At 34.0% G+C, this 25,623-nt stretch overlaps 2 protein-coding genes across 2 annotated transcripts in view; one reads left to right on the top strand and one right to left on the bottom strand.

Moving 5' to 3' along the window:
- Nucleotides 1–25,623, top strand: part of LOC144642692 (zinc transporter ZIP13-like) — a 79,268-nt gene that overhangs the window by 46,993 nt on the left and 6,652 nt on the right.
- Nucleotides 19–3,432, bottom strand: LOC144642691 (3-galactosyl-N-acetylglucosaminide 4-alpha-L-fucosyltransferase FUT3-like). The gene has a single exon (XM_078501720.1). It carries the CDS (start codon nucleotides 3,430–3,432, stop codon nucleotides 2,143–2,145), a length of 1,290 nt encoding a protein of 429 aa, XP_078357846.1. The 3' UTR covers nucleotides 19–2,142.

Genomic DNA, 25,623 nt, shown 5'->3' with positions numbered 1-25,623 from the left:
AGCCAGCAATAAATTTCACATCACAGTATTTATTCTCGTATACTTGGTTAATAAAGCCTGGTTCTCATATGATCGTCCCGATCGTCTCTGTCGCTTCAAAAAGTTTGCTTGCTCCAATCACCTCAGACTTTGCAGACGACAGAAGCGACAGAGACGATCGGGGCGATCATATGAGAACCAGGCTTAAGCGTGTTTATTTGAAGTAACATGTGCTTGCTATTCTTTTATCATTTCTTTCCAGGATGTTGCCATTGCAAGCCGGAAAGCCATTTAATACCTTGGCGTACTCATCTAGTGGACTTCTGTTTTCCTTCTTTTGCAGGACAAGCTAGGACAAGTCAGAATTACCGGCATTGCAATTCAAATAAAAATGAATTAATTTATAAGCAATTTCATACACCTGATCGCTTACAAAATTGGTTTAAGTAGCTATCCTGTAATTGACTAATCTGACAACCCCCAACTTGTTGATGTTGATGTAACTGGCCTGTTGACTTACTCAATCATTATAAATCCCAATAAACTGCAGAAAATGCACTGGACAGAACAAAAAATGACCTATTGCAGTAGAACCCCGGTAACTCGAACTCGGATAACTCGAACAACCCCGCTAACTCAAACTGATTTCCATTTCCCTTGCAATTGAACTCAGTTTCGGTCATTTTTATTCGGTTAACTTGAACTCGGATTACTCGAAAACCCCGCTATTGAACTCGAAGTAAATTTCGTTTCCCTTAATCAAAATTTGAGTCAAATCTACCCCGATAACTCGAATTCCGGTTCTTGCAGCTCGCCACGGTTGCCCATTGATTAGAGCGACGAACAGATCACGTATTTAAAAGCATTTTTCCACTCTTATCATAAGAATTTATGATCGTGTTAAATTTCTCAAGAGATAAGTTTAATTTGCACTGTACTGTTTACTGAAGTGCTGAGAAATCAGTTTTATTTCATAGGTACTGAGATTTACTCATGAAAATCGTAGGGAGTAAAAATCGTACTGATTCAGAGCTTAGCAAATCAGAAACGCGAACGATGGAATTTCACTAGTGAAAAAACATCGTTCGTCCAATCAACAACGCGAACGATGAAATTTCACTAGTGACGAATGAACGTACAGGGTTGCACGGCAGCCGTTGCACAAAAATCGCGGGCTTTCAAAAATCAAAACAGAAGAAAGGTTTGCTTTTAACTTCATTTTACGTCAAGAAAGCAATAATTGCTCTTTACAAAACTCAACAAGATGTAAACACTACTCCAGAAGACTTGGGAAGGCGAGGAGAATTGAAGATAACTCCGCTGTGGAACTCAATCTGCTCAATAATTATTACTTTTGTGAATTGAAGTCTCAAACTAAAGACAAAGATGGCAATGAATACGAGCTTATTAATTACTTCGCTTCAAAGTTTACTAGAATACTGGTAAGTAGGCTATGACATTTTTTTAACGGTATATTCATTGAAGGGGAAAACGTTTTTCCATTTATATTTTTACAATAAATCTGGTCGCGAGTCGCACACTGCCAAGATGAACATGACTCGGGCAGCGACTTGTTTAGTTGAACGTGAATTCTTCCTAGCAGTTAGTGACCTCTGCCATTGTTAGCAGACACTTGACCTTAAGAACGTGGAAAAATCCTAATTTTAACCTTCTAGTTTTTAAGACAGTTTAGAATTTAAAATACTTTTGACTATGTTCCAGCTTTGAATCACTTTTTGCCTCGACGCCGTTTTGTGTACTTTCGCTTGTTCGTAATCATGGCACGAAAAAATCTCAGTACCAATAAAATAAACAAATTACACCATGGAAAATGCTTTGTACGATTTTTATTCACTCGTTGAGGTGTATCAGAAAACTCACTCGTTCGCTACGCTCACTCGTTCGTTTTCTGATACTACTCAACTCGTGAATAAAAATCGTACGCACGCATTTTCCATGAAGTAATCTCTATAACTATCAATTATTTACTTGGCAAATTAATATTCAATCGACCCCGCTAACTCGAACTGTTTTTCGTTTCCCTTGAGAGTTCGAGTTACCGGGGTTGCACTGTATTTGTATTGGCAGAATCTGACCTAAGGCATAAAATCACACTAATTTTCCCTCTAATTGTAGAATGTTCTAAACCAATGTGCCCGTTTTTCAGCCCCTGCTGATAATGCTTTTAATGCGCTCTTCTCCAATTTTACATGATCCTTTTACCCCCCAAAACTCTGACAATTTGTGATAAATTTTGTTTGGTTTCGTTGGATCCTGAAGAGCCTTGAACAACTGGCATAACCAAAACTGGTACTTGACAACCTTGTATTTGGTTTTCCATTGAAAATACTGGTTATACGCTGTGTCGTTCTTATCCAAATACTTCAGATAATCTGCAAGATCTTTAACGGAATCAAAGTCAGCTGCATTGATGAAAGACCCAGGAATTACCTGCTCGGGGCTGTAACGTGCGCCTCCAAGAACTATGGGCACTAACCCTCGCTCTAGTGAATTCCTCCAATACTTCTCTGTTATGTAATCTGTACACAAACTATTCTCAAATGCGAGGTAGAACTTGTGGCGCTGATACTCTTCAAGACAACCATCTCCCATGTTGTGAGGACAGCTCCACGTGTTATTCCATTCAAACCAAGTTGCACATTTTCCAAACAGACTTATTTCTACATGTTTCATTAATGCGCGGACAAATTCAAATCTTTGTCTCCCACAGTGATTGCTGACACCAAAAGTGACCATTTTATCTTTTCCCCTTGCGTAGTTCACATTCTCGTCGGGTTGTGCCTTAAAGTCTTTGGTGGTTTTCGTTCTCTGATCGGACGTTACTTCGTCATCTGTAACGTGATGGGCAGCTGGTTTATGCTGGACTTTCAAAGTAGCATAATACCCATAAGGGACGAAAAAGTCGGAATCTTGTCGATATGTTGCAGTCCAGTTAAACACACCGTCAGCTTGAGGTCCTACGGCCTCCACTCCTGGACTTTCCCTAGCGTAGAAAACCCATCTTTGTGCGGACGGCCTGTTTCTCTTTGCTTCTTCAATGTCAAATGTGGCTCGGTAAATTGCTGCGAGATGTACGAGTACTGCATCGCTAACGTTGCGTAAGCCTTTATCAAAAGTGATTTGACATCTTGACTCTTCACATGGAATGCCATCCCAATCTGTAAATTTGTAACCCTGTGCTTCTTTGGCATTTCCTGGACCCAATGGCTTGAAAAACTGTGGAGTGTAAACCAAGATTAACTTTGTTCCCTTTAATTTGGGACTTGTCACATCGAGACCGCGGGCTTGTTTTTCCTGACTATAATAGAATATTCCATAACATGCAAACAATATGAAGATTGTACCGAAACAAACCCTTATGTTTCTTTTCTGTCTCCTCGACAGAAGAAATAAGCAGAAAAAGAGCCTTAGTTTCCTTTTCGCCACATCCATCATAAATCCTGCGCTACTGCCCTGTGGCCCTGTTAGAGACAATGAAGTAAAATGCTGTTAGCTCAAAACCGCTGTCAAAGGAAGAATAGTAATCAACACTGATAGGCCAGGAGCTCTGTAAGAACAGAAAACAATTCTGCATAGCCAATTGGGTTCGGCCCTGACTTTGGGTCCTGTCCTTTACTTCAGTGAACTTGATCGATTCTGAGCTTAGCTTCGTTTCTACACAATAAGTTTGTAGTCTTGATGATGACAGGCGCAGAGCCGTAAACAAGTAAACCCGATGTAAACTTCTTTGGTTCACTTGCACAAGGAATTTAACTATTAACAACGCAATTATCTCAGAGTCTCCCCGTTAACCATTTTCGTTGGCCACAACTTTAATTTCGAAAGAAAATTCTTTATCCTTCGCTTTCCTCGCGTTTTATTCAACTCACAAAGTGAACGCCGCGCAAAGAAACCAAATTTACACATGTGAGGCTTCAATACTCTCACTGAAAAAAAAAAAATGCAAGTAAAATTAAGTAGGATAAGTTGGATAATAAATCTCTCATTATTTCTTTTTTTTTATTTTTATTTTTTTTTTATTTTTTATTTTTTTTTTATTGATAATCAACACTTTACAAAATTAGAAGATAAGATTTAACCTATACTTATGTGCAATAGATTTTTACTTTACAATTTAGTTTCTCAAGGTTTTTTTTTTTTTTTTACACCGTATACTAAAACATACAAAATTATAGGTACAACAGGAGTAATTACTTTACCTTACCTAACTTATTACTTAACTTTACTTATTCTAGACGTTTTCCTCAAATGCTTTCAATTTTTTGTTGAACACGTTAATCTGATTTGTCTTAAAAGCGATATATTTTTCAGTTTCGTATTTGATTTCTAAAATTTGTTTGAAGTGATCAAAGTTGGGTTTAATTCCTTTTCGTTTACAGGTCCAAAGATACGTTTTTCCTAAAATTATTATATAGTTTACCAAGTCCATTCCCTCCTTCAGAATTCCAATAATAACATCACGTAACAAGAGACATCCGCAACTACCAAGCCTATTCAAAATATTAACGGTCACCGTATTCCAAAAAGACTTTGAAAAAGTGCATTCAAACAAAAAGTGATTGATAGTTTCTCGACTCACTTGACAAAAAGTACAGTTAGGATTTGTTACGTAGCCTATTTTAAACAGGCGGTCATTTGAAAAGAGAATAGAATTTAACACCTTGTATTGAAAGGAGCGTACATAAGGTTCGCTTGCTACCCTCAAAGGTAGAAGGTATGCCCATGAAATTTGATCTTCTCTCAAATCAAATTCTAGACCGAGTTTATCCCATTTGCTAGGTTTTTCATATTTGAGTTTTATTAAGTGACAATAGTAATTTCGACATTTATAATTTTCTATATCAATAACTTCCTTAGAGCTAGGCACATTGCCACGTAGGTTCAGTGGGACAGATTGTCTTAGACCAGTCCAAACTAAAAAATTTGTATTTGATAAACCTTGTATTTTCATGGTACTGAAAGACTCAGTGTTTGTCTTATCAAAAAGCAGGTCCTTTGTAAAAACAACACCATTATTAAAGTAATGCCTATAAAAAATAGTCCTGCCCTTAATCAAAATTTCTTTATTATTCCATAAAATATATTTGTAACCTCTGTCAGGGTCTGCGCTTTCTCTTAATTCAGACCACCATGATAAAAGTTCAAGGTAAAAGGTTGATGAAATATTTAATTTATTTACATCATAATTGCATTGAAAGAAAAATAATCCTCCTTGGTTCCTCAAAAGATAATTGAGGTAAAGCTTCCAAAAACCAGAGCACTCTACATCCATAATTCGTTTCAGCCAGCTTAATCTTAGTGCTTTTATCATGTTTTCATAGTCGATCATTTTAAGACCACCTAAGGTATAAGGTGCGTACGTTGAGCGTCGGGTAACTTTATCCTTCCCATTCCACAGGAAGTTAAAAACCAAGGAGTTAAATTCTTTTACTACAGGTGACGGAGTGCTTAAAAAAGAGCTTGGAAAGATCATTTTTGGGAGAAGGATTGCTTTAATTATGTTGACTTTGCCATGAATGGAAAGGTTTCTTGACTTCCAAAGATTTATTAACTTTGCAATTTTCTTCAATCTTTGTTTAAAATTTTTTTCAACAAGTAGCTTGACGTCATATGTAATGAAGATACCCAAAAATTTGACACATTTTTTCCACCTAAATCCAAGTGGTTCCTCTTCACAGTCCTGAAGAGATCCAATCCACATGGCTTCAGTTTTCATGACGTTTAATTTTAATCCTGAAATTTTCTCGAAGTAATCAAGTAATTTAAGCAAAGCCTGAGCAGAGTTCAAATCAGCTAAAATAGTAGTTGTATCGTCAGCAAACTGTAACAATTTAGTTTCCGTGCCATCTAACTTTATCCCTTTGATGTTTTTATCATTTCTAACAGCAATAGCCAATATTTCAACAGCTATTACGAAAAGATATGGAGAAAGAGGGTCACCCTGTCGCACCCCACGTTCAATATCAAAATAGTGGGAACATAATCCATTGTTTATTGTGCAACTTTTGACATTTTTGTAAAAGGTGTTAACCCATCTTTTGAAATCAGGTCCAAAGTTAAATAGATCCAAACACTTATTAAGAAAATCCCATTCTAAGCTATCGAAAGCTTTTTCAAAGTCAATGAATAACAGTAGACCTGGCAAATTTTTAGTTCGCGTGAAGCTCATTATATCAAGAATTGAACGTATGTTTTCCCCAATATTTCTACCTGGAATATATCCTGTTTGATTTGCATGAATTAATACTGGTAAAAGACGTTTCATTCTTTCGGCAATAACTTGCGAAGCTATTTTCGCGTCAACGTTTAAAAGTGAGATTGGCCTCCAGTTTTTAAGCTCGCAGCGATCCTGTTCCTTTTTTTCAATAAGCGTAATCACGGCCTGCTTCTGGGATGAACTCATTTCCCCCTTTTCAAATGACTCGTTAAAACATTCCACTAGAAGTTTCCCAACTGAAGGCCAAAACGTTTTGTAAAATTCTACTGGTAATCCATCATTGCCTGGAACCTTATTTAAAGGGAATGAATTTAAAACTTCAGTGCATTCTTCTAGGCTAATTACTCCTTCACCACTTTGTCTGAGTTCTTGAGAGAGAGTCGGTATTGGCAGGTCTTCATACCTGAAATATGATTCGTTTTGTGGACAGCAGTTATGAGTAGTATAGGGGTTGGGGGTACGAGACCCAAAAATTTTTGGATCTCTTACTCCCCAACCCCTATACTACTAACCAGTGCTGGATTTAAAACTGGATCCAAAAATGGATTTAAAACTGGATCCAAAAATGGATTTGAAAAATGGATTCAAAAAATAGAATCAAAAATAGAATCAAAAAATAGAATCAAACATGGAATCAAAAATGAAATCAAAAATGAAATCAAAAATAGAATCAAAAATGAAACCAAACCTCAAAGCCAAACTGAAAACCAAAATGGAATCAAGTTTGAAAACCAAAATGAAAAAACCAAGCCTTAAAAACCAACCCTTGCTAAACCCTTTAATCAAAATAAAAAAATCTCTTATACTCTTTTTTAAAAATTCAGTGCGTTTAAAATCAACTCTTTTATTCCTGCTTGCCTTTTCATATGCAAAAATCAGATTTGGTTCCCACTGTTATCATATTATTAATAATTAAATACTTCTTATCCAAGGTCATAAGAAAATTCAAAAAGCATTTTCTATTTTGGCAACTATATATAGCAACACAATAATATTTACTTTTTGATTTTTTCAGCCAATCAGAGCTTTCATTTTTTTGTCCAAAATTGTTTCTTAAATGTATAATTTTTCCGAATTGGTTTCAAAGTTGGTTGGGTTTTAGAAGCAGTTATTTCACCATGGTTTACACACAAGCGCAATTGGAAGAGAAAATAATACATGCAACCGAGGTGATATCAGAGTCTTATCAGATATGTTTGGAACTGTATCAGACACCAAAAGTTGATATTAATATCAAGCTTGATGAATTTAAACAGCATTTATCTACAATGCATTTGGATACTGTAGAGGAGGGATTTGATCTTGTTTTATTTTATAATGACCATATGCTAAACTGCTAATACCATCATCTAGTATATATCTTTTGTCATCAAAACAGCTGAGTGATACTTTATTGATTTCATAGCTTCCAAGTTGATGGTTTTGACTCCTGATTGTTTTCATAGTATGATGCATCTGTGTTTTATTGAATAAGGTCTCTTTGTAGTTTTCATGTGTGACATCTTTTTTGATAACGGATTTTTTGATTCCTTTGGCAGTCTTTTCTACTAGTCGATTGTCTTTAATATAAGAATACATTTTTGATCGCAGACCGATGAATTCTAAAATAGGAATAAAAGAACCTTCATCTTTGAATTTACCAATGACTTTCTTGTTTGTTTTATCAAAGAATGGTGATTTTTCAGGGTAGTCACTGTTATCGAATTTCTCTTTATCATTAAAAAAGTCTTTATATACATCTTCAGCCTGAATTTCATAAGTTAAACTGTCTGTATCTGTAAATAGTAGTTTAGCTCTTTTTCCATACTTCTTTTTAATGTAGTTGTAATGAAAATCATAAATCAGTGTTTTGCTTAGATCTAAGATACACATACCCACATATGCCGGTCTGTTTAAAATAAGTGTTTCTTTGATCTTATGCACAGCTACGAGGTCTTCATTGAATATTTTGCTACTTACATAAGTTGGTTTACTTGTTAGCTTTAATAGCTTCTTTGTATTAGTTACTAATCTGACATCGACTCGCTTTCTCAAATTTTCCATGGTTTTACCGAATACTGAATTATTCATTAATTTAAAGAAGTCTTTTTCAAAAGCATTTTTAGCATTGGTACGTTTTAGAGTATTGAAATCGATATATTCCTTCAACCAAGGTGATTGATTAAACTCGAGGACTCGATGGACTTTTGTGATCTTTAATCCAAGATCTAAATACAACTGAAGGTTCCTATAATGAATTATATACTTCTCTTTATTGTTTAATGTTGGTATCAGCTTATGAACAAGACCTGTTGTAATTTTGTATTTATCAGCAATGTCTTTACAATAATCAGATAGCATATCTTTGGTTACTTTTACCTTTTCTGCTCCTAATGGGTATTCATTATGATGATTATGCAACTCCTTGGGATATTCAAGATCAACCTCAAGTATCAAGCCTTTTTTACTGTCTTCTTTATACTTGGCCAAGTTTGTTTCATCAATTTGTTTTTGTGTTAACCATTTAAAACATCCAGTTGGTAGATATTGACTCATAGCATAACCGTATAAATTATTAGCATCAAGATACATGATATACTTTGAGGGCACCTTCTCATCATATTTTTTCATATATTTGTTATTAGCTTTCCCATATCGATGAGCTATATACGATATACCTCCTCTCATTCCTTTTTCGATGAATTGGTACATATCAACGTCAGTCATTAGCTCTAATTTGATATCAGTCATTTTAAGCATAGCATCCCACGATAAACCTGGGCTTGTAAAGTAATGACATGGATCAAGTTTATAGTATTCTAGGCATGTTTTTCTAAAGCTTTCAAACACATCTGCTAATAATAACACATCGCTTTTAAGATATAAATCGTGATATTCACCCATATTCTTTATCCCAAACGTTTTACATACATTTTGAGCATGTTTATAGTCATCATCTGATATATGCTCATCATTTAATATGCTGTAAAAGTCTTCTTTTTTGGGTAGTTTTTCATTAAATTTGTCAAAGCTATCCATATAGTCATACGGATATATTCCTTTTCTTGACATCAGATTGAGTTGCTTACTCTCGAATATTTCAGAAGTATATTTTAGGGATTCCTTAGGTAGATTACTAACCAGCTTCTCAAGACTTGAACTCATAAACTGAAAACTATCTAGAAAGGTTAAATGATTACCGAGCATGAAGGCCATATATTTTTCTATATTATTTGGTATAGCATTGATATTCATTTCTTTAATTTCTCCCTTTTTATTTTTGTATGTATGATTTTTTACAATTTTTCCTATCTCTTGCATTATGAAATGGCTGTCATAACCTCTTAAGTTGTGAAAAATTACTGGAATTTTTATTTTATCGGGTTCTATTCTTAATTTCAGATTGCATTCTGTATGAGCGCTCCCTCTGTATTTGCTAGTAATATGACAATGGTCTCTAACCCGAATATCTTCATCTATGTATTTTATATCACAGATATGACATGCTTCTGCTTTTTGAAATTCATTTTCATCATCTTTAGTCATCTTTAATGGTTTCTTGAAGTATTTTTTCATTGTATTTTTACAATATTTAACTTCTTCTAGCATCTTTTCCATGAATTTGTAAACAGCTTTTTCTCCTCTATATATTTGTATCGGTTTGGAATATTTATCATTATAGCAACAAACAACCTTATAACCATATCCACAGTCAGTATGCTTTTGATAGGCTTCAGTATATGATTTATCATTATTTTGCTTACAGCCGGATATCTTTTCTGTTATAGCTTCAAAATCGGCATAAATGACAAATGGCACTTGTTGCTGTTTATGGAAGTTGTTGAATTTTAGTATGTTGTTATCCTTATTAGGCATTTTTACTGCTTGTACTCCATTTATTTGAATACAATTATCTTTGTGATTATTTAATACTTTTTCAGAACTGAAGCATTGTAAACAGTGCATACAGAAATGCTTTCTCTCTTTGTGTTTAGTTATGTTATACATGAATTTATTAAAATCTTTTATTAGAACATAATGCTTGTTTTCATTTTCAGTTATCAATAATAAATTCATCTGATTGTCATACTTTTCTTTTGATATATAGATGGGATATGGTTGTTTGTTTTCATAACCGAAAACATTAATATTAATCTCATTTTGCTTCTCAATTTTATTGTACTGTTTTATTGTTACTGGAAATTCAATTTTAGAGTAATCTAATCTCTCGATGTATGCCTTATCAGATTTTTTAATTCGTTGAGGATATTTATCTTGAGGATTTATGTATCTGATATGACACCACCGAAAGCATTCATTATCTTCATTTTTCATGTTTATTAATCCTTTAGCACTGTTTCTAAGTTCTGGTGGTAGTAATGTACTACACTCTGAGGCAAAAAATTTTTTGCCTTAGAGATTTAGTACATAACTACTATCAGCACTGGATTCCAAAAACTGAAGCCAAATCTGAAACCAAAACTGAAGCCAAATCTGAAAACAAAACTGAAGCCAAATCTGAAACCAAAACTGAGGCCAAATCTGAAAAACTAAATCTGAAAAACTAAATCTGAAGCCAAAGTGAAAAACCTAAACTGAAATCAAATCTCAGAATCGACCCTAGGTCAACCCAAGGTCAAAAAATGGAAACCAAACCTTGAAGCCAAATCTATAAACTAAACCTTGATTAAATGATAAAAATAATCTTTGATTATTTTTGACAATATTTAAAAAAATCTTCTTATACTCTTTTTCAAAATTTTGGATACAGTGCGTTTAAACAAGCCTTGATATCATAACTGAAATATCAATCTGGAAAACCAAGCGAAGCCGAGTTTTATGATGTTTTTTGAAATTTATTTCAAAATCTCTTATACTCTTTTTAAAATCTTGCATCTTAGTGCTTTTAAAATGAACGTCTTATATTACATTTTCAATATAATATTTTTGTATTTTTATCAGATTTTTTAACATGTTTTTATGAAGGATCATATTTGATATAATACCGAGATCAGTACAAATGTTAGCTAATTTATCTGATTGTTCCTTTTCACTTAATTGTAAGAAATGTGTATTGTCCTTAATGCAATGTTTTTCTATAATATTCATCATATCAACAAATTTTTTTTTGATGTAATTTGATGTCATTATAATATTTATTATACATTATTTTTTATATCATTTATAAAGTGCGTTTAATCTGATTTTTTGTTGTAAATGATGCTGTTATTAATATGCTTTTGTGTTAAAAGATGTCTCCATAGAAATTTTTATATATTTTTATGACAGTTATGCATTCAGGAGGAATATCATCTGAAGTAAGAATAATTTCATTACAAGATTCATAGAAGTGAACTCCCATGTTAGTTGCTTTCAATAAATTCACTTGAAGAAAAACTTTTGAATTGTGTCTAAGTCCACTATTAGCATTCATGTTTTTGGCTAAATGGACATGTTTACGATTCATAGGTTTTAGTCCTGTTAGTTGAATTTGATGCCAAGCTTGTTGTGTAGTTCCATGATAGGCATAATGTTGTTTTTTAAGATCTAAAGATTGAAAAGCATTAGTATCATTAATCAATTTACCAACATGCTTGTTGTGACCTTGATTAGCTCGAATATACAATATTTCATTTTCCTCTTTTAATTTAAATCTTTGTTTACAGTTATTAGCAACAACTGTAAAAATATGAGATAAAGTATATTGCTTAAATTCATTTAAAGCTAAAATATTATTAACTTTAACATATCCCTGATCATCTATATCTAGTTTTGTATCAATAATATGATGCCTTAAGAGCCATGAAAGTTTTTTACTAAAAGTTATATCAGTAATATTCATACTAATTTAAAACGCACTATTAAAAGTTATATAAAATTATAATGTTTTATTATTATATAGAAAAGTTATGTTATATAAATTTAAATATACTTATTTATGGAAACTGATGGCAACAAATCGTATTAGCGTTGAAAAATTTAATGAATTAGAATGTGAAATGAATAAAAAATTTATAAAAAACATAAATAATAGGCTTTACCATATCAATAAAATAATTGATAAATTAAGCACTGAAAATAAAATTTTAATTAGTGATAATCAAAGGGAAAAAATAAATGAAATATTTAAATTATTATTTGTAAATCATAGTACTATAATAAGATTTATAAAAATAAATAGAAATATGGAAAAAGAAAGACATAGGCTTATAAGTATTCGTTATTTGTTAAAGATGATATTTCAACATTTAGATATACCAAGTGATTACATTGAAGATAGTAAACAACAAAAAACACGAGAATTTAATCAAATATACTGGTCTGAGATATGGGATACATTAGGCGAAAAAATATGTGATATTACTGCAAACTAAATCTTGATTAAATGATAAAAATAATCAAAGATTATTTTTATCAATATTTTAAAAAAACTTTTATACTCTTTTTAAAATTATGGTGATTAATATTTTATAGTTCAAGGTTAAACATCTGCATTATTGTTTATATTAACTAACCAATCATATTACAATAAACTTTTATACAAACTTTTATATAAACGTTTGTCATAAAATAAACTTTTATTCTCAGAATTGATTCAAGATGTCTAAAAGTCAATAAGCACGAATTTTATATATATTGTAGATCCTTCATTGGTATCCAACTATTAAAATCATCATTATATCCTTTCCACTTCACTAAAGCTTGTTTCTTCTTATAATCCCTCCGAATGACTTTATCAATTCTGAATACATCCTGTTTTGCTTTTAACAGTTCAGGTTCATAAAAGCTTCCTTGTATGTCTTCATTATTGAGATCTTTCAATTTGTATGTAATGGGATTAGTATGTTGGATCTTAGTAATTACGAACATTTCTTCACTCCAATTCGGTGTATAACCCTTATCGAAAACAATTCGTTTATACTTAGATATTCGGACCTTGTCACCAACCTTAAATTTTGGTTTAGCTGATAATGGCTCCATATCACCGTATAGGTTAAAGTAAACAGTTCCTTCATTCTTTTTCTTTGAAGCTTCTGTGGGTGTCATTTTGATAGAGCTATGTTTTGTATTATTATATTCTTTTACTATTTTTGGAAGTATTTCAAGATACTGTGTATTACCTTGAATAGTAAACTGTTTGTACATTTTGTTTTTTAAAGTCCTATTAAATCTCTCAATAACAACAGCTTTACCTTCATTAAAAGTGGAATACATCTTAATATCATTTTGCTTTAGCCATTCCTTGAATGTTTTGTTATAAAATTCAGATCCCTTATCGACCCAGAGATATTCAGGTTTACGCTTGTCATTAATGACAATATTGTTGAAAGCGTTAGTTATTGATGCACCTTTCTTATCTTTCAATTGTATAGCCCAAGCGAATTTACTGAATACGTCAATTATAGTCAATAGATATTTATAACCTTTATTCCATTTTGAAAGTTTATCCATAAAAACTAAATCAGCAGACCATATGTCGTCAATTCCATTTGATATTACTCTTCTAGTTTTAAATTTTCGTCTGATTGGTTTATGTAACTCATCGGCTAATTGTTGAGACCAATCATTTTTACTCAACGCCGTTTTCCGTTTTTTGGCTTTTTAACACCCATACCTATTTTAGCCTTGGTTGCAATGGTATTACGAGCAATAGCATGACCCCATTGTCTGTCCTTCCATGGGATAGCATCAAGGGCTTTTACCATCTTTTTATCAGCTTCGTTTTTGCATTTTACCTGATCTTTTGATGGTTTGTCAGCACATACAGAATAATCTACATCATGCTGCATGCTAACAGCGTCTGTTTTGCCAGTTGGTTGCTCATATATTTTTAGTATTTTACCTGTTTTTGGATCCCATTTTACCTGTTTTTCAAGAGGATTTCCAGGTCCGGTATATTTATGCCCTGGAATAACAAAACCCTTTTTGGGTGCTACTTTCAGAATAGCTTTATGGATATCGATACCTTTTCCCTTTCTGTAGTAATCAACATTGTCTTTCACTCCTTTGAAAGCTTGCCCAGCTAAAAGTCTAGCCATAGCACCAAAACTTGGTGCTGGGGTAACAAAATTTGAAGCCATGTATGCTATTTTATCAGTTGTAGATGGTCCTTTATAACGAGCAAGAGCTCCACCACTTTGACTTTTGACAAATTTAGTTTTAGTGATTCCACATTCAACACATTTACATTTAAGCATTAAACGTCCATTTTTAGCCATTACAAATTGTTCAGACTCTGGTATACACTCAGTCTGTTTCTTCTGTTTTACACAATATGATTTAACCATTATATATATATTGATTAGATATTAATCACAGTATTTATTCCTCCATTTTCCTGCTTTTTTATCCCAAACGGTTCCAGAGCATGACGGATCTTGATGCTCACTTGGAGATGTCCAGAATTTCTTTGAGAATAATCCGTTTTTCGTGTTGAAGGCACCTTTTGCGATATCTCCCGACCAATACTTTTTAAATAAATCCTTATCACCACCAGTAATACCCATTATGAAGCTTGCAACGTCTTGAGCTTGTTGAAATCCTGGAATCTTTTCGCCGACCTTTTTGTTAATCGTTTCACCAACTCCTCGCCCCTTTTTCTCACTCACAAAACGAGTTTTAGTAATACCACAAGAAACGCATTTCGATTTGAGCATTAAACGATTGTTTTTTGTTCTCACATATTTTTCAGAACCAGGAACTGAATTAGTTTGTATTTTTTCACGTACACAATACGATTTAGTCATTGTATATATATGAGTTATATATTTCTGAAATAATGTTGAATGAATTTCTCATTCTTTATTGTGTAATATATGTCAAACACTTTCAATAAATTATAATACGAATTCCCCTTATTCATTTCGTTGAGAAAGTATAAACAAAAGTATCCGCATGTGGTTGTATTTATGCTCTGGATCTGATTGTTTTGATGTAGCAATGTTAAATTCTTCTTTTTTGCGTGATCGACTATACCTTGAAATGGAGGCATGCCAAAACTATCAAAATAATTAATTACCTTATCTTTTACATAAGTAGCAACCCAATGGCTTCCCCTCATATATGAGGGTTGAAGATTGTATATAAATAATGCTTGTTTATGGTTATGTGGTACAGTCTCGTCTCTCATTAGTACGTTTTTTATTGGTATATTCAAATATGAACACCATTTTATTAGATCAAAATTACTCATGGGAATATTCTTATGGAATTTTGGCTTGTTTACTTTTTGGGTATTAAAATCTTTTTTTTTGGAACAATCAGACCTCCCGATTTGAGGAACCTATTATACTCATTCCATGATCCAATTATTGGAGGACTCCTATAAGATAATATCTCTTTCTTACTTGGTATTCTGATATTTCCCCCATCCTTCTTTGAAGTGTCATGAGTTGTTGATTTGTTAGTTGTTGACCTTCTTGATCTTGTTTGCGTTTTCGGAGCACTAATTCCAATCATTGGAAAACCAATTCGCGGTGCCCCATGACCGACCCTAATGACCTTTCGAATTTGTGTCTTTGAGATGTTTAAATCAGATCCAACACCTAACTTCTTAGCCTTATTCAATTTATTGATTTGTCGTTGAGTTAGCATTAAACTGTCATTGCCAGTCAGATCTGAATTGCTTAAGCGAATTGTAATTTCACTTTTATTTCTATAAGCAGTCAAAAGCTTCCTTCGCTGTCCTTCTGATAGATTAACTTTATGAGAGTGATAAGTTGTCATTACTTGTATATATACTACGTTATATAATTTCTTGTTTATAAAACGTATACAAAATAAAATGGTTTATACATAATATTCAATTGATTGATTTATACAATAACCAGCTCATTACCCACCTTGTCAATGACGATTGTCTCATCATAAAGAACGATGGCATGGACGTTGAAAGGACTATCTCCCGCACTATTAGCGTTTAGTTTATATCTGAATATCAACTGCTTTGGGTCTCTAGTTACTCGCTCTGCTTGATATGATAAATCAAAAAAGATAATAGGATAAAGAGAGTTGTAATTTGCCAAGTTGAGTTGTGTACCGCTGTTGTAATCATTCTTTCTCATACCATAAGACATCAAATCATTGAAGATCCTAACTTTGGACTCACTATCATATTCGGTCTCAGGATAAAACACTCCGTTGCCGTATTCCAATCGGCATGTTGTCAAATAACTACCATTCCCACGGTCAAGATTGATATTGTAGGTATCAAATATTGGTATCTTGGCTTAGATTTGGGACTCTTGGACCAATATTAACCGCATCCTTTAATACCTTTTTATCAAACCCTATAAGGTCGTTGAAATTGCTATGCGTCAAATCAAGTTGATAATTTTGAGATAAAGTGATTGTGACTCGGAATGTTGTTGAATCAAAATCAATAGAGATGGGATATATAGGGTTATCATCATCCCCCGTCTTAGTAATCTCTTTAATATATTCATCAAATTCAGAATAATTCCAAACACCTGCAGGGAAAGTTATGTCTTCAAATTTATTCCCATTATCTGAACTATATTTAATCAGCTGATTACCATATGAGGGATTTACATTAAACCATGTAAATGACATGTTAATAATACGATTGAGACCTATCATATATTGGTAATTGCTATCCAATGTTATAGGCCTGTTGAATTTAGTTGTAAAATTTTGAGGAGTGTTATTCCCTTGATTTTTAACACTATATGATGATAATACTAACTCACGATCCATATATATAATACAGTTACATAAATTAGACTTTAAAGTACAGATTATATATCTGTTTATATTGTTGTTTATTTATAGTAGACCTTTTTAAAAGTGTGTCTAATATAGCGACTCCCATATTTCGCATTTTAACTGATGTGTTTCCTGCGTTTATTGAACCGATGATCAATTCCAATTTTTTGAGAAGCTGTTTTACATCGTTAAAAAATATAACATTTCCACCTTTCTGATTTTTTCGAATACCAGAACCTTTTATCGTTTTGGCTTTACTTTCGTAATGATTTATGTAGTCATTTAATGCAACTCTTGCATTGCTTATTCTCTTATTTTTAATCTGTCTTTCCGCTTCAGATATAGTTCCCCTATTATATTCTTTAGTAACATTCGCCTTGAAACCTTTCAATTGTCTCCGTTTATATTTGGCTTTCTCTAAAATCTTATTAAGATAGTTCTTGGTTTTCTTTGGTGTCATTTCAGGCTGATCTAATTTCATTTGCACTACATCATAATCGTCGATACCAACGTCTTCTAGTATTTCACTTACTTCATCATCAGCATCTAAAGCATAATCAATTTCATCCTCATCGTATTCAGGAGGTAATTCATCTTCATATTCAGGAAAATATTGGGGATCAACATAAATCTCCTTATTTCCTTCTAAAAGATCTTTTAAAGATTCTTCATATGTTGGTGGTTTCGGTACAATCTGTTTTTCATTTTGTGGCATTACAGGCTCATCAAATAAATTATCTACGTCCATATCCTCAAAAGGATCAACTTCAGGATAGTAATCTGGAGCTTCCATTTCACCTCTCATCCCCTTTTTGACACGATTTTTGGGTACTTTTGCTATCTGCAAATTACTTTTAATTACATCATCTAATTTACTTGTCACTGGTTTGAATACCTTCGAAAATGACTGTTGGCTTGTCTGCTGACCGATATTATTTTGTGTGATTGCATTTTTAACATAATTGATTTTATCGCCCAAATCAGATTTACTCTTTGCAAGCTCTTTCCATCTAAGTAAACTCATTTTATTTTATATTATTACGTTACATAAAAAATGAAAATTGAATATAAAAATCAACATTTAACATAGCGTTTAACACCTTAATGTACACCGTGTTGAACACCTTGTTGAACTGAAAATAATATACCCATATAATATAATGAGAATACCGAATTATGACACTGAAGACGATATGGCCTCAAACTTTAGACAACTATACGATTTCATGCCAAATCAATGTTTCCGGATGCTGATTTCATCACCATCAGGCGGAGGTAAATCAAACCTTTTACTTGATATGATATATCGGCTATTGTTTTATGATAAAATATATTTGTATGGGAAAAATCTTCAACAATCAAAATATCAACATCTTTTCAATACCTTTGAACCCCTTAATCAAGAGGCTGGTTATTCTGTTATTGAAGCAAGTAATGATAAAATAATACCGCTTGATAAAATATCAGATGAAGGCCAAAAACTAGTCATCTTTGACGATTATCTCAATACGGGATCAAAAAATGATAGCGAAATACGCAACTATTTTACAAATTCAAGAAATAAAAATTGCAGTTGCATTTATTTATCTCAAAGCTATTATAATACCGATAAAACAATCAGATTAAATTGTACTCATCACTGTATTTTCGAATTCCCATCTAATAATGAACAAGGAATGATTTGCAGAGAACTTGGAATCAGTAAAAACGACTATCTCAAAGCAACTGCAGACCCATTTAGCTTTTTATATATTGATAAGCCACGAAAATTCGTAACTAAGAATTTCAATGAAAAAATATAATATAATATAACTGATTGATATAATATGAGTTACTCAAACGGTTTATTACAATCAAATAACACTAATATTACGCCAATTAAAGGGCCTCGAGGTGAAAAGGGTGACCCGGGAGTCGGCTTTGATGTTACGCCTGAAGGTAATTTCAATTTGAATAAAAAGAGAGTAATAGGGTTAAAAACGCCTGATGACGTTGCGATTGATGATTCAATTGAAAATTATTCAAGGGATCTCGAGACGGCCGTAAATAAACGATATCTTAACCAATTCTTCCTTAAAAAGAACAGAAATGAAACAGTGTTTGATTGTGCCGGCCTTTCATTGCAAAATACCGAAGTGTATTATCCAAGTTTATATAACGATCGATCTGTACCAAACGTAGGCTATGTTAGTGTTGAGGATAACAAAGTAAGGACTGAAATTGATACCAAACTTGCTACTAAGGCTGACAAATCGTACGCTGATAATACATATTTAACGAAGAAATCAGGAGGTGTCTTAGCTCAAAACCTTAAAAACAAAGCAGACAAATCGTACGTTGATAACACTTTTTTAAAGAAGGTCGTAGGACGAGTTTTGACTCAAAAAATTCTAAGCAAGCTTGATATTCACGGTAGTAACATGATGCAGGCAAATCTCGATATGAACGATAATCGCATAACAAATCTAAGCAAACCAATATATGAAACCGATGGTGTAAATAAATTGTATGTTGACAGTTCACATATTACCTCTATTGATAAAGGAAACGTTTTCAATAATATAATGATTGACAGTGATAATCAACTTAGTGATGAGAATGATATCGAGCTTGGAGATTTAATTCATCATCCAAATCCTGTTCATCAAATCAATAAAAAGGTAATAGATACAAAATTACTTCTCGATAGTTCGAAAAATTACTACTCAAGCAGATTAGGTATCAACATGTACCCTATACCAATTAATTATTATACAATGGCATTTGAACTCTATTTTCCAGTTGAAATAGATGAGAATAGTGTTGATATCAGTGTTGTGTCATTGATTGATACTGTTAATAAAGTAACTACACGAGTTTATAACGGTTATAGTCGAACAATAGCTCAAGTTCATAAGTATCAACAACATAACAACAACTATCTCTATGTCGATATCGTTTTAAAAATGAAGTCAGGTCACTCGTATGTACCAAAACTGCAAACTTATATTATAATATATGGGATTAAGAGCTTTCAAAGTAACGTTGATCCCACTATATACGATCAAATATATTATATAGCTAATGATCAAATTGTTTTCAATACACCAATCAATATGAATACACAGGCTATTTATGGTATTGCAGAAGGTACTACTGATGATCAAGCTGTTAATTATAAACAGTTGGTAAGTCAAATCAATATTCTCAAAACAACTCTTGGAAATCAGATTAAATTATTACAGTCCAAGAGTTTTTATAGTGAAATATTTGAGTACTATTTCGATCTAACGGATGCCTCTAAATTCATAATGTCAGATAGCAACGGAGCTGTTGTTTCTGGATTAATTGGTAATCTCGTATTTAATACCACCAAAATGTTAGAAGATTTTAATCCAAATATGGGGTTTATGAATGATTTTGAAATTAATTTAAATGAAAATATCACTGAATCCAATGACTGGACTATATATATGGCATTTAAATATGACTATAAGCCCAGTGATAATAAAAGGATTAAAATTGAATTTATCGATGGTGATAGCTTTAGTTTTCCGTGGGTTAAAGTGGAGCATAATAAGCTATTCCTCGATTATGATCTAGATTCATATACAGAGCAAATTAGAGATGGTTATATAGGTAAATATATGAATCTCTGGTATACAAAGATACAGGATCAATTTAGAATCGCTGTTTGCGATAATGTTATGAGTATTGATCAAACATTTTCTGGGTTTAATATCAATACATCTAGCATTAAAATCAGTTCAGATTACTATGTACAAAGAATCGCTTTTAGTAAAACTGCATATTCGATAAATGGTAGAGAGTATCATAAAATCCAATTTTTAGATAAAACAAAGGCTGTATTCTTCGAATAAATTATCTAACTCACTATTATATGAAAACTGCAGATTTAATACATGAGATGCTGAAAACTATTCAACGGTTGATTAAAAATATCAGAAAATTATACAACAGATTTAAAAATAGAAATAAAACATAGTCTAAGCATATAATATATATGCCGAAACAACGCAAAAATATATTCGAATGGAATCATATTAGTGACAAGTTAAATCAAGCGCAAATTCAAGAATTGAAAGAATACTACAAAGTATACCATAAGAAGTGTTGGTGTTATAAACAAGCTACAAAAACCTTTAAAAGGTTTAAATTAATAGGCAATTCGCTGGCTATTTTATTTGCTTCGGGGGGCATAGTATCGTCTGTTTCAACTGGTGGTATCAGCCTTGTTGCAATCAGCACGGGAGCTTTATTGATACAAGGTTGGCTTCAACATCAAAATCTCGATTTGAAAATTCAAAATTGTATATATGCAACCCAATCCTATATGCATATACTTAACACACTAAAATTTATTTTGCGAACGGGTGAATTCGACCTATCCAATATCCTAATAACGATGAAAAACACCGATGACTACATAAGTGATAACAGCCCGATTATAGATCGGTATCTGCTTAAATATGATTAATGTTCCCAACCCATGAAGTCAAAACAAGACAACAAGTTCAGTGGGAGAAAAGGGGTAAGGGATGAAGTGCTCGAGTTGCCAATCAGAATCATCAATAGAAATCATGCAGGGTACATGTATCACAGGTTAGTTGGTTGGCAACGAGAGACTGGAATCCTCTCCTTCCTTTCAGGAAGCCCTAGTTCCCAAGAAACTGGGGTCCTAATCTCTAGGACCCTTGGGAACAAACACAACCACATGCCCTGGTTCCCAAGAAACTGGGGTCCTAATCTCTAGGACCCTTGGGAACGTTCCCAAGAAACTGGGGTCCTAATCTCTAGGACCCTTGGGAACAACCACAACCACATGCCCTGGTTCCCAAGAAACTGGGGTCCTAATCTCTAGGACCCTTGGGAACAATCACAACAACCAACAACAGCAACACTGCGGGGCCCCACTATAAGGGGAAAGCTGACCCTGTGAGGCTATGGGGCAAAAGGGCGAATGGTACAGAGCACTTCATCCCCTCCCGTGGTTTATTAACTATAAGAAAATACAATGCTTAGTTAAGATGGTCTAAAGCTATTGAAGAAGTTCGGAAGAGACAGTAATCGAATAACAGAATGGTCGAGTTGATACATGCCAGCTCGACACTAAAGCTAACGGTTACATGTATATCAATATCTCAAAAGCAGACACATTGCTCAAGTCCAACAGCTCTAAGCCTGAGCTAGCATACAAAATGATAACAATATAAAAAACAATGTTACTGTAAGCAGGCATGCTGCTTAAGTCCATCAGCTCTAAACGTAAGTAAGCATACAAAATGGAAATAATAATTATTAGAATAATGTCTATAAATGCGGGCTTGCTTCTTTAGTCCATCAGCTATGGCTAACGTTTAAAAATAATAATAGTAATATAATAAACACCCTTAACATAGCCGGATATGTGCGTAGAACTAAAACATTGCCTACATTTTTACAAATACTAAGCTAAAAGAGAACCAAAGAGGGTTGGGTGGGTGGGAATTATTGTGAAAACTCTTTTAGGGAGCTCAGAGAATTTGAAGTAAAACTACTCAAGTCTAGATAAAACCGCATGGCCTTGATTGACATAATAGAAAAGGGGCGATGTGATTGGCCAGCCCGAATAGCGCATCACACTCAGAAGTGAGTTTGACCTTTGAATGTAACGCAAGAGTGATAGTCTTGCAGCATATTGCGTGACAGATCTGTGTATTTGAATAGAGTGATCTTATGACTTCTCTGAACTCCTTTCATGGTTGTCACATTAACTTTAATTTATATTACATGTAAATTGGCATTTATATTACATATAAATTTGCTTTAATGTTCCCAACCCATGAAGTCAAAACAAGACAACAAGTTCAGTGGGAGAAAAGGGGTAAGGGATGAAGTGCTCGAGTTGCCAATCAGAATCATCAATAGAAATCATGCAGGGTACATGTATCACAGGTTAGTTGGTTGGCAACGAGAGACTGGAATCCTCTCCTTCCTTTCAGGAAGCCCTAGTTCCCAAGAAACTGGGGTCCTAATCTCTAGGACCCTTGGGAACAAACACAACCACATGCCCTGGTTCCCAAGAAACTGGGGTCCTAATCTCTAGGACCCTTGGGAACGTTCCCAAGAAACTGGGGTCCTAATCTCTAGGACCCTTGGGAACAACCACAACCACATGCCCTGGTTCCCAAGAAACTGGGGTCCTAATCTCTAGGACCCTTGGGAACAATCACAACAACCAACAACAGCAACACTGCGGGGCCCCACTATAAGGGGAAAGCTGACCCTGTGAGGCTATGGGGCAAAAGGGCGAATGGTACAGAGCACTTCATCCCCACAAATACACGAAGTGTATTCCCCATAGACGAATAGCACGAAAATATAAAATAGGTTTAAGTTAACATGTAAATAAGTAGTAGTAGCCCTTCACTCGACTCCTTTTCAGGAGTATAGACTATCAACAGTCTCCGTCATAGCATCCTGTCCTGTGCATCCTTCTCTAGCTGGTACCAACTCTTGCCCATGGACTCGATCTCTGCTTTTAGCGAACGTCTCCAGGTGTTTAATAGTCGACCTCTCTTTTGACTCCCTTGAGGATTTCAGGTCAAAGCTTGCCTTTTGATGGTACAGGAAGGCATCCGTAAGGTGTGACCTAGCCATTTCATACACGTAAAGGAGTAGATATATAAATTCAAGACTGTTAATACTAAAATGCCCTATTCATGGTTTCCCTTTGAATGATACAGCACAAATTCAATAAGTGCTGGGAAAAACGGGAATAAAAGACCTTATACAGAGCACAAGTTTGTTATTCACCACTGGAATTATACATTGCTGACCTAAGAAACATGGCAGGAAGGCAGAACTCGCACAAGAATCAATCAGGGTAGAAGGTGCGAAAAATAAGGCGTATTTGAACAATTAAGACACTTGCTACACAGACATGCATTCATTGTAGATAGAGTAGCTCCTGTTGGATTTATCCTTGTGCCACTAAACTTGGCAGGCTTGAAATGGTTCAATGCTTCTGCATGAACAAAGTAATGTATTCACTACAAAGCAAAATTTTTTGTTTTGATCCTAGAATCCTCACTTTTGTATTTCCTGTGACATACTCCCGTAGAAAGTCCTGTTATTGTATTTTATGTCAGGGCCGTTCCTAGGCAATTTTAGTGGTAGTAAGGCAGGTACGCCCCTGTATGTCTTGGATCAAATTCTTGCTACAATAATATTATTGTTCAATTTCCCCTTGAGTTATAACCTATTTTTTGTTAAAATGGCAGTGACAATGGCACCTTTAAATACCTCAAATTTCTTGCATTAAATGTAAAAACTGTTTACATTTTTAGAATCTTCATAAAGTATTCTATAAGCTGAGAACTTTCGTTGCTTTGAGTTGTTATTTGTCCTATTTTTACTTTAGTGACAAGGGACGAGAATTCACCACCCTGGCCTCCAGCAAAGCTAAGTTTATGTCGCTCTTCCTCAACTTTGAGCAGCCAAATTATAAAGGGTCTCGTCTACTCAGGTATTAAGACATGACTTCGAACATTACAGAAGATAACAATAGCGAATTCCACCGGTATCTTGTAATTTCCAGCCCTTTAGGCTTTTCGACGGCTGGTGGAAACGGCAGCCTGCAAATTGCTCTAAGTTTCGTTTGTTTTCATATTGAAATCTCATTTAACGCCGGTCTAATGTAACGCAAAATAGAATCAGCTTATAAATATTTATACTTAGCTTTTAGCAAGCTCCACTTGGCCAAGATGCACCCTAGGGAAATCCGGATTGCTTGTCCAATTTTTTACTGACCACTTTCGGCGGGAGAGAAGGCGGCGCGCTGGACGAGGCTTGAAAGACATTCGCGACGGCCTTGACCCTTGTTGACTGTTCTCCGGCTTGACAAGAGAATAGTATATTCTAGTTGAAGAAATCGTCTTGTTCTTTATAAGTCGTTCATTCACATTAAGCTTACATAATCTCGGGCAAACGAAGGCATGTTGTCTCCACCATACAAATAATGTTTTTGTGAGGTTCATGCTTTTTGCTGTAGTGTCGGGTTTATCCGCAGTTTGGAGACTACAGGACCTTGAAGCCGAGTCGGTAGAGTGGCCATATTCCGGTAGAGGTAATCTGTTCTGTGTGTGCATATCAAGTTCCTGAGTTGCTGGACCGAATACCTGTTCAGTAGTGCGATGCCTTCGACAGATCGTCCGCACATTTATCTTCGAATGACAGAATAAAATGTGTAAAACCGGAACGTAGTTCGTGGGCAGATACCAGGATAACTCATAAAGTACTGATGGAGCGATGTTGAAGCGAAAAACAATCGAAGGATATCACAGCAATAATAATTATTGTGAAAACTCTTTTAGGGAGCTCAGAGAATTTGAAGTAAAACTACTCAAGTCTAGATAAAACCGCATGGCCTTGATTGACATAATAGAAAAGGGGCGATGTGATTGGCCAGCCCGAATAGCGCATCACACTCAGAAGTGAGTTTGACCTTTGAATGTAACGCAAGAGTGATAGTCTTGCAGCATATTGCGTGACAGATCTGTGTATTTGAATAGAGTGATCTTATGACTTCTCTGAACTCCTTTCATGGTTGTCACATTAACTTTAATTTATATTACATGTAAATTGGCATTTATATTACATATAAATTTGCTTAAAAAATTCACTGTCTGATAATGTGCATGATACTATCAAATTTTAATTCT

This window comes from Oculina patagonica, chromosome 2 (assembly GCF_052425735.1).
Source record: "Oculina patagonica isolate OP01 chromosome 2, crgOcupat, whole genome shotgun sequence".
Classification (NCBI taxonomy): domain Eukaryota; kingdom Metazoa; phylum Cnidaria; class Anthozoa; order Scleractinia; family Oculinidae; genus Oculina; species Oculina patagonica.
The sequence above is the reverse complement of the archived record's forward strand: the minus strand, read 5'-3'. Positions and strand labels throughout refer to the sequence as shown.

Coding starts and splice junctions, on each gene's coding strand:
- LOC144642691 (XM_078501720.1), bottom strand. CDS start 3,432: ATGGATGTGGCGAAAAGGAAACTAAGGCTCTTTTTCTGCTTATTTCTT.